Source organism: Clupea harengus, unplaced genomic scaffold (assembly GCF_900700415.2).
Source record: "Clupea harengus unplaced genomic scaffold, Ch_v2.0.2, whole genome shotgun sequence".
In the NCBI taxonomy this organism is placed as follows: Eukaryota; Metazoa; Chordata; class Actinopteri; order Clupeiformes; family Clupeidae; genus Clupea; species Clupea harengus.
In genome coordinates, this window is record NW_024879838.1 from 1 (window position 1) to 10,542 (window position 10,542).

At 41.1% G+C, this 10,542-nt stretch overlaps 2 protein-coding genes and 2 non-coding genes across 5 annotated transcripts; 3 read left to right on the forward strand and 1 right to left on the reverse strand.

Moving 5' to 3' along the window:
• The first annotated feature begins 129 nt into the window (after positions 1-129).
• On the forward strand, positions 130-3,031 carry tnfaip8l2b (tumor necrosis factor, alpha-induced protein 8-like 2b). The gene is made up of 2 exons (XM_042705211.1): positions 130-1,280; positions 1,870-3,031. The coding sequence occupies exons 1-2, from the start codon at positions 945-947 to the stop codon at positions 2,110-2,112; spliced, it is 579 nt and encodes a 192-aa protein (XP_042561145.1). The 5' UTR covers positions 130-944; the 3' UTR covers positions 2,113-3,031.
• Positions 3,032-3,603: 572 nt separating this feature from the next.
• On the reverse strand, positions 3,604-6,915 carry lysmd1 (LysM, putative peptidoglycan-binding, domain containing 1). 2 transcript variants are annotated; one of them, XM_042705209.1, is made up of 3 exons: positions 5,732-6,915; positions 5,145-5,458; positions 3,604-4,999 (listed from the first exon to the last, which is right to left on the reverse strand). In XM_042705209.1, the coding sequence occupies exons 1-3, from the start codon at positions 5,903-5,905 to the stop codon at positions 4,822-4,824; spliced, it is 666 nt and encodes a 221-aa protein (XP_042561143.1). In that variant the 5' UTR covers positions 5,906-6,915; the 3' UTR covers positions 3,604-4,821. The 2 variants fall into 2 exon arrangements, with proteins under 2 accessions (XP_042561143.1, XP_042561144.1); XM_042705210.1 differs by having other exon boundaries at positions 5,722-5,738.
• A 114-nt stretch (positions 6,916-7,029) lies between these two features.
• trnae-cuc lies at positions 7,030-7,101 on the forward strand. The gene has a single exon. It is a non-coding gene; the product is annotated as a tRNA-Glu (tRNA).
• A 2,668-nt stretch (positions 7,102-9,769) lies between these two features.
• Positions 9,770-9,851, forward strand: trnas-aga. Its single transcript has one exon. It is a non-coding gene; the product is annotated as a tRNA-Ser (tRNA).
• The last annotated feature ends 691 nt before the right edge of the window (positions 9,852-10,542 follow it).

Consider the following 10,542-nt stretch of genomic DNA (forward strand, 5'->3'; position numbering starts at 1 on the left):
CTGTGCTACAGTGTTTGCTTTCTGATTGATTGCTGTCATTTTTTTGCATCCCAAAAAATCCATACACTTTGGGTTTTCCATGACCTAATGGAACTAATGGCCAAAGCCACGATGTACCCTGGGGTGATTCGACCCAAAGGTATCATTGAGATGTTCCATCATACACCCCCACTCACATAACTGTGTGTTTGAAATCTGGTGGTGCGTGTGCAAACCTGCTCAAACTATGCAATCACCACCCACTCTCCCTTTCTTGTCTTCACTTGCAAACAGTTCTCTGCCTGCCCAAAAACTATCCAGACAATTGAGTTTTTTGGAAATTTGATTCCTTACAAAAGCAAAAAATGTACTGAGGAAATGTACTGTTTAATTTTTGGAGCTCTGACATTTAAAACTACATTTACTATTGTATTACACACAACTACAGTCAAACATGTTCAAGAATGTAAGGGTTATGGACTACACATGTAATGGTAATGGTAGTTATGGACTGCACACCTAAAATGACCCACTGTGACATACAGATAGGACTCTTGCTGTTAGCAAGCCAGATGACACACAGGTTTGATGATCTTCATTTTGTTGCAACTGAGCTCTTACCACAACAAAATAACGTGGTCTGATTGCCCTACACACTGATATAATGGGCACGCCAATATGCTGTTGTGTTTATGAGATGTGGATACACTGCCCAATTCCTAGAGGGCATTTCTGGTCCCTTAAGAGCAAGGCTTTTTTTAAAGAGGCATGCTGCTTTGCTGTCCCTAAGGCCAACCCTCTCAGGGATATAAAAACACAAGACATGTCATAATAAACCTTTTTGGCTCAAACTCATAGAGCAAAAAAGGTTTGCTATTGGCAATGTGAAAAATGGTTGTAAATGTTGTAACAAAATAAGTAACTAAGGTCTTTTTCTCTCTCTCGCTCCTTTTATTCGTTGTGCTATGAACATCTGTGAAGAAATGGAGACTTTCAGCTCCAAGAACATGGCCATGAAGGCCCAGAAAAAGATCCTAAGTCAAATGGCCAGTAAGTCAATGGCGCAGATGTTCATCGATGACACCAGCAGCGAGATCCTAGATGAGCTCTACCGCGTCTCAAAGGAGTACAGCGGGAACAAGACAGAGGCTCAGAAGGTCATCAAGGACCTCGTCAAGATTGCCGTGAAGATTGGCGTACTCTTCCACCATAACCGTTTCACTCCAGAGGAACTAGCCCTAGCCCAGAACTTCAAGAAGAAGCTGCAACAAGGTGCCATGACTGCTATAAGCTTCCATGAGGTAACTCAACATTTTCTGAGAGCTTGTGTGTGTTTCTCTTTAAAGGAGTAGCTCTGGAGATGGGGGATCCTGTGGGGATTCAAACAAGAGACTCTCCTGTTGTTATACCCAACATCTTCAACACATCACTGTGATAACTAAATGTATCTTACTGGTTGCAGGAGTCTTTTGAGAGAAATTCTTTGAAATGTAAAAAAAAGACCAGCTTCCCAAGGCATTAACCAACAATTTGCTTATTGTACACTGTTGAGAGATATTTTAACAAAGATACGGGCAAGGGGTCCTCAAGGGATGGCTAACCTGGATCTTATATATTATTCATAGTCACAGTGGCGGGGTGCCAGAGTTCCTTCCACACTCCACTAGGTGGTGCTGGCGAGTCTTCTGGTTAGACCAGCGCAGGAGAAGTAACTTAGACGTAATTTATTTTAAAGTGGTTTTCCTTTTTGGGATATCATATGAAGCCAAAAGAAATGAAAGCAATCATAATGTATTGCAAAACAACATCACATTATGGTTCAAGAAATCATGCCTGCCTTTAAGATAACTTGTCACATGAGTTGCCTTTCTCTGTCTCCAATTTCCTTAGGTGGAGTTCACCTTTGAGAAATCTGTGATTTCAGAGATCCTCATTAAGTGCCGGGACCTGCTTCTGAAGCTTGTGGAAAAACACCTCACGCCAAAGTCGCACGGGCGCATCAACCACGTCTTCAACCATTACTCTGACACTGAGCTGCTGACACAACTCTACAATCCTGACGGCCCTTTCAAAACCCGCCTCACAAACATCTGCAAGGGCCTAAACAAAATGTTGGAAGACGGCACGTTATGAGAATGCCAGATCACAGAAAGACTCTTCTTATGCAGTGTTTTTACAGGCAACAGCTGTGCACTGAAACAGGCCACGTTGCAGGAAGACAAAACATCCTTGCTCAGATGACCACCTATGACAACAGAGCCTAGTCTGTGTATGTGTATTGGCTTTGGTGTAAAGTAATGTATGTACATATATACATATTCAATAATCAAATCTAACTACTGAAATAACTGTCAGAAAAAAGGTCCCCATTGGAAGATAAACCTTTTAAGCTGAGGTTTTAAACTATATAAATCTCTGTTGTTTGTTTGCTTGGTCTTCGTACACACTGGAATCTCCGTCCTCCACTTACCACATGGAGGCTATTTACAATTAGCTTTCGAAATAGAAAGAATTCTTGCGGCCCATTCTAAATATATATATGAGCTCCTTACTGTAATTATATAAGTGACAACTGACATTATGAAATCAAAGACAAAATATATGAAATACAAAATTACCAGTTACATTCACACAGACATGATTGGAACTGGAAAACATGTAATCGGTATGAACCTACACTGCCATCTAGTGCTAGGCGTTAACACTGCATAGCCTCTCAGAACTGAGTCCAGCCTTCCATGTTAATCCACACCTTCAAACTGTCATGTCCTCTAAGAATCCACAAATGTTGCCGCTTTCCTTCAGAACAATAGCTCCTGACATGACACTGGCAAACAGTCCACTTGCAATGTCAAGGTCACTACTTCCAATACAACATTTTAAACTGAACTCACTGTAACTTGGTTCTCCTGAAACAAAATGGGTCTACAACACAGAACTGTTGAACAGCACTGTCAGCAAACCTATAAACAAATGGAAATGAATTGAGGATGAACATTTGACCTAGTAGTACACATAAAACTTTGAAATAAATTATCAATGTTTCTCCATTCTTCTGATTAATTTGTGTCATTACACAAAAGGATAAATGGGATGTTAGATCGTGAGAAAGGCTTATAAAGTATAAATGTACCCCCCGGTACATTTACATTACATTTAATCATTTAGCAGACGCTTTCGTCCAAAGCGACGTACAAGGGAGAGAGCAGTCAAGCTACGAGCAATAGAGACCTAGTGTAACAATAAATACTATTTTATATAAGAAAAAGAAAAAAACTGCTGTAAGTGCAAGTTAAGTCCTAGTAGAAGTGCAAGTTAGGAAGGGACAGCCTTGGACAGGGTAAAACAATGTGACTGACAGCCTTGATCACATTCAGAAATAGAGCACTATTCTCCATGACGCATGATGAAGCCTACAGGCTACAGAACATATAATTTGCATTTTGTCTTTATCAACATTGATTTATAGATGCAATCAGGAAAGAGCTAAGATTAACAAAGATAACATATACTTTCTGAAAGAGCTAAATTTAGTGTCTATCTCAGAATTAAGTTTTAGCTTTTGTAAATACACTGTATATACGAAGATGTACAAATCCATTAATTCGACCAAAGGAATACAACTTTTCAAGTATACACACCATGTTTATTCAGTGTATTTTGAAACATTTGTTTTGCACAGGTATGTAAACATATTCTCAGCTACTAAATACTTGGCTCTGCCTTTACACGGTAAAGTGCTAGCACAGGGATATCAAGAGATGAGTCCTCACATTATATCACCCCTTTGGCAATCTCTCTTAGCTTACCTAAGTAATGAACCATGTCATTGCACTTTTGAAAATATTTCAATACTCCATGTTAAGGGGCAAAAACACTCATCCCTTTTAGAGTTTGTGTTGACACAGGGAGAAACGTATGTTGAGGAAAACATTTTTGCACGTTTTTTTCCAGTGTACAGGAAACAAACACAGAATGTTTGGCTACTGGTATGCCCTCTGCATCCATCGTTTCCATGACGTTACAGATAAGACATACACAAATAAAAATGAATCCAATGATTGAACGCATTATGATCATTCTAACAAATTCATATTAAATGACAAGCTCATTCCAACCAACAATAATAGCAGTTCCTTCTTGCCAAGAATCATACTTCTTTTCACAATCCGTAGATGAAGTAATGGGGAAATTGAGAGAATTAATGCCAGCAGTGTTGGCAGACTTTCACTCAATGAAGTGAACACAGTGTAATTGACTCCATCTAACAGTGATCTTTGGAGAGCAATTGATGGGCTAACCTTAAATTACATTAATAATAGCTGCATGTGATTTCAGACACTACATGGTACTTATGTCAACCAATATCTGTTGCCACAACAGCAACATGTTTGTGAACACACACAAAAGTAGAAGGCTACTTGTCTTATGCGGTTACCAACATGGAACAGACAAAGTACTTGAATAATAAATTAAGTTTTTATTTTACAGTACCTTAACAAAGAGGTAGTGACACTACCAGTTTGCATTCTCATAGATAATTGTTTGTGCTTAGGATCCATATATCAAAACTATGCTTAATTTGACACCAAGAAAACTTCTAACTACCAAGGGTGCCATAAACCATCGATGTGTTCTTTCCTACCTTGAGCCCCGAATGAACTCTTAGTGCAAGATAGAACCTAAATTAAATGCTACATAATAATCCCCCTTCCCCAACAAAGTCAGTGTTATGACAGCTAATGTAGGCTTGTGACCAACATAATTTCACTGCAAAATGCACCCTTAATGCGTGATGATGACAAACACAAAGACAAAAAAAATACACAATACAGTGAAAGATCAAAGCTGAAAGATCTCATCTTCCCTCTCCCGAAGTTTCTTGGTGCGTCTAGTGATGGTGAGCGGAACGGCCATGGCCTGAGACAGACAGTCAGGTGAAGAGGCTGCTCTGCCACGAGATGACGAGACCTGGCTCCTCACCGCTCTGCCTGTATGAAGTGCGTCTTCTGTAGCAAACCTAAAAGGCACAAACACATTGACTTTGCTGGTTTGACTTTGGTTATTGTGTAAAAGCAGTGTCATTAGTTCTGTATGTGTTTCCATATTTGGTTATACACACCACGCAAAAACAAAATCCAACTCAGACATAGTGGGCTACTTACATTTTCTCTTCTCTGCACGTCTTTGCGGCTGCCTGTTTTGACTGGGTGATCAAACTGTCAATGCGTTTCAAGTAATCCATTGGTGAGAGATCTGCGCTGTTACAGTCTGTATCTGAATCTTTCTCTGCGGTTCCATTCTCAACTGGATCCTCTGTGGGCGTACTGTCTCCTTGACATGTTTCCTCATCAGAGGCCTCCTCCCCATTACTGAACAGGCCCAAATCCAGCTCCGACAGTACAGGGATGGAAAGAGACTTCTTGAGGAATATGGAGTCATTTGTGTACAGTCTGTTGACTCTTTTAATTTGTTCCATCTAAAAGACAGAAATATACTCCATTATGTGTTGCCTCAGCAGCTGGCCTCCATGTTTGTTATCCTAATTTGATCACGTATGTACATTGCAACAGCTCTGTTCATCATTACATTGCTTTAATTAAAAGAAAAACAAACTTCGTTACATTTGAACACAATGGACAGGTACAATTGCCCCACTGTTAGTAAACAAGCGGCCTGAAAAGTGTTCAAGTAACTGTACCTAACTTACAACTGGTAAATTTAACTGAGAAAACCCTTTACCGTTACTTACAGAAACGCCATACTTCAAAGCCAGCCCTTGAAGTGTCTCTCCGGGTTGAACTTGATGGTCAATTCGCCTTTGACGTACAGGTGACAACGAAGAATTCACTATACTCCCGTAGGATCTTGCCCGGTGTCCGCGGAGGAGGCCATGAGCCCCATTTGGATGACGGTCCGACGACATTAGCCAAGCCGGTGTAACGTTTGCTAGCTGTCCTAGCCGCCTGACCGGAGTTACAAAGGTTTAACCCTTGTGGGATGTAACTAGCTATGGTTTCAAAATGAATTTATAGAAAACGTTAGCTCTCCTCTGTAACTTTTCTTTCGCTAGTCAATTTGGCTACCAATATATACAATAAGTCCTTCATGTTTAGCTGACTAGCAAGTTTCTGACAATGCTGATTAACTTATTAGCTAGTTCTGACTGTACGCGAAGGAAGGTGAAGTCAACGTCACTGTTTACCTTAGGACATTAGCTAACACCCTAATAATGATAGTGTTCTGCGTTCCATTTAAAGAGTATAAGCATCTACAGATAGTGAATTGCCGCCTTACTGGTTGAACCCTAAACTCTGTTGGCCAAGCAAGAATGTTTCACGATAACGTAAAAAAAAATGCCACTTGAGTTAAGGATAGCAAACAAGCTAGCGTCAACGTAACTTATCTAGAAAGTACTTTCTGGTTCGAAGAAATGTGCCCTACGTGCTACCGACCCGATCTTGCGCGTCGTTCTTCACACTAGTGCTTTTCAAGTTAATCTTCCTATCGCACTAGCAAGAACACATGTAACGTTAACCCATTACAACCTTATAATCAACGGATGACAACGTTAAATCTTTAAGCAAACCCTGGCCTCAGGTCTCGGACAGTCCAGGGCCAGCTAAATTTAGGGTACTTTTCATTATTCGTCGATAGCCTGGCACAGCTTGCTCTAGTCAACAAGAAAACATTTATGATTCCAATAACTTGCTAAGCTAACTTTACGACTGTATTAGCTAGGTTTTCTACAGTGGCTTAAGTTTTGAGTTACCGTCTCGTCACTCTCGTAGATCCAAGCACACAGTGGTCTCGCTACATTAATTCCCTGACAGTCAGCCATGTGATGATCCAACCATTTCGGAGGAGGGGCTTAAGCTTCACAACAAGTTTCCTTGAAGTGTATAATGACAAGTCTCTTGTTTAGCAAATGTGTACAGTTCCGTTGAGCGATGGAATGGTTATTTGGCATCACATAAAGAGATCGTGTGTACTTTATAACTGTATAACTTCTGTTTACAAAATAAACTTCTTCGGTCAGCGCTCTAGCCGTCCCTGGTAGTCTAGTGGTTAGGATTCGGCGCTCTCACCGCCGCGGCCCGGGTTCGATTCCCGGTCAGGGAAAATACTTTTGTATAACCATCCGCAAGTAGAAAAACAGCTCACAAATTGGGTTACCTTTCAGTGGGAAATTCAAACTGACACTACATCACACTGACTGCTGCTGCCTCCTCCCTGACTGCTTCCACCATGCTGCAGCCAGGTGTCCCAGCCTCTCCTGATGAGTCTGGGTTATGTAAATTCATAATTGTGTATAAAGAAATAAAATCACTCTTTCTGCATTTTGTCCCACAACTGTTTTCAAAATGTGTCACTCATCAGTTTTTTTATTTTTTCTTTCTCAGGCTGTGGATGACTCTGGCGTGCCAGGCATGGACCGAGTTGACAGCATGGCACAGTATTTGGTGGAGCTGAGGAACCAGCCCTCTCTGGCCCTCACCAACCAGCAGGTCAGGAAAATGTATTGTCTTACTACTTTCCCTCTGTGCCCTGTCATACATATTCACACTTGCATATATTTTTGTCTTTTCTCACGGGCTGCTGTGTTCTCTCTCTCTGTCCAAATGGGATCTCATCCTGAATGAGGAGGATCCTACAGGAGGATCAGGCTGCGAATTCTGGCCAATGGGGTTGTTATGCAGCAGACCACCCTGCAACTGGTGGACGTGAGCCACACCAACCTGGTACAGTGGCACAACAAGAGGGTGTAGAGGCAGGGCAAAGGTGGTGGTGGTGGTGATGCAAGGACTGCACCTGCGACTGACCCTCTCCTCCCTGCTAATGTGTGCCCACCATCTGCTCCACCCTCGGGCCCTCAGCTGTTCATGCTGGGTCCGGTGACCTCACAGGGGCCTGTGCTGGGTGCTGCTCCACAGGCTCTGGGTGCCAGCCTCTCCTCTGCCGCTCTTGCTCCAGTCCGAAAACGGACCTGCAATTTCTGCGCAACACGTGCGAGAAATGCGGGCAGTTCAGGACAGCGGAGACTGGTCACAGCCAGTACAAGGGCATTATATACTGCCCCTCTGTAGAGGCTGTTCCCAAGGAGCAGTGGTTGGAGGATATAAAAAAATGCATGAAAAATAAATGAATAAATTGTCCCCCCCCCCCCCTCCCAGAGGCATGGACACTGGCTTAGTGCCCCTCAACCCCTTCCCCTCCCAGTTTTACACTTTCTGTATATAGTTCTGTATATGTTTTCTGATATACAGTATATTATTATATTATATATATATTATGCTATAGTTGTTGTTGTTGAATTTGTTATTGCAAATAAAAGTTTGTTTACAACAAAAATTAACATTTCTCCTTTGTTCTTTTGTGTTTTGTGAATAGAAGGATGCATTAACTGGAACACAAATATTTTGTGAAACAATTAAAGTAACTCACACATAACTGTACATGAACTTGCATTGAAATATTCAATGTAGATTTATACATATATAAATATCACTCACTAATATAAGGTAAATTAAAAGTAATATGCAAACAAATTGTGATTTCCAGTGATAATAATTGAACTTTGCAGTAAATAATGCGCACCTAAATTTCTGCTAACGGTGGGACTCGAACCGGGAACCTTGGGGTCAATTCTTCTCTCATAAATGCATATATGTCTTGAAATATTCAATGTAGAATTATCCATATCTCACTAATATAAGGTTAATAAAGGGTAATATGCAAACAAATTGTGATTTCCAAAAATAAAAATGAGCTTTGCATGAAATAATGCAAACCTCAATTTCTGCCAATGGTGGGACTCGAATCTGGAACCTCTGCTCTCATTTACATTTAGTAATTTAGCAGACGCTTTTGTCCAAAGCGACGTACAAGGGAGAGAACAGTCAAACTAAGAGCAATAAAAAAACCTGGTGTAACAATAAATTCTACTTTACATAAGAAATAGAAAAACGACCTAGAAAGGAAAAAGAAGTGCAGGAATGTAACTGCTGAAGTGCAAGTTAAGCACTAGTCAAGGTGCCAGTTAGAAAGGGAGGTGCTCTCTGAAGAGTTGGGTCTTCAAAAGCTTCTTGGCACAGTAGCGTTAAATGCCGCCTAGTACTTTATTCATACCTGTAATCCCACTACCGTGAAGAATCAGAATAAAGGACATTACAAAAGTACTCCGTTCTTCACGATTGATTGTTGTTTTTCAATGGCACCTCGTTTTGGAAAAAAGTAATGAGTAAATATAAATGTATGTTTAGGTTTCTGGTCAGTAGCGTTACATGCCGCCTAGTAGGCTACGTTATTCATACCTGTAATCCCACTACCGTGAAGAATCAGAATTAAAGGGCATTACAAAAGTACTCCGTTCTTCACGTTTGATTGTTTTTTTTCAATGGCACGTCGTTTTGGATAAAAGTAATGAGTAAATGTAAATGTATGTTTAGGTTTCTGGTCAGTAGCCTTAAATGCCGCCTAGTAGGCTACTTTATTCATACCTGTAATCCCACTACCGTGAAGAATCAGAATTAAAGGGCATTACAAAAGTAGCCTACTCCGTTCTTCACGTTTGATTGTTTTTCTTCAATGGCACGTCGTTTTGGATAAAAGTAATGAGTAAATGTAAATGTATGTTTAGGTTTCTGGTCAGTAGCCTTAAATGTCGCCTAGTAGGCTACTTTATTCATACCTGTAATCCCACTACCGCGAAGAATCAGAATTAAAGGGCATTGCAAAAGTACTCAGTTCCTCACGTTTTTTTGTAAAACAGACGGGGTTAACATAATGTGTTGTCGTGGCCGAGTGGTTAAGGCGATGGACTAGAAATCCATTGGGATCTTCCCGCGCAGGTTCGAATCCTGCCGACAACGAACGTTTTATTTATTGATTACACTTTGAATGTTCCTACTTCCAAAACCTGCCCGTTTACGCAAAAACAAAAATGTCAGTGTTACCGTGTGGCGTCTGTGGACGGCCATTCCGCATTCTGTGGCCAGACGCACAATTCAGCGCGCGGTACAAATCTTGTGCAGTCCATCCACTAGGTGTCAGGATTTACCTGCCTGATCATTTTGAAGCGGGTCGTGTGCCTGCTGCTCGCTTGTCCTCACGAAATGATGATGGCAGATGATCTGGACGAACTTCTAGAGTGCGAAGTGTAGGCAAAGTTTTAGCTAGCCACACTCAATAAATAGGGTAGACTGAGTACAGTTGAGACATGGGTTCAGTTGATACACCCGAAATAACTTGAATTCGCAGCAATCCTGAGACGTGATGTTTAGTTTGCACATGCATACTAACGTCCTCTTTGATCCCAGGAAATTTGAGCCCCTAACCCATCTCCCGTACGGAGATATCGGCGAAAGTTTTTTTTACCTAGCTAACATTTTGATTTGATCATGTCCCTTCTACAAAGAATATGTTATTAACCATACGTCACCAACAAACGCAACTTACATCATTGCAAACTTTATTCTGTGCACTATAAATCTACATATTCCATGCTATCATGTCATGCAAGGTCATTGCATAATCTAGCGAAAAGCGTGAGGTGGTCAGCGA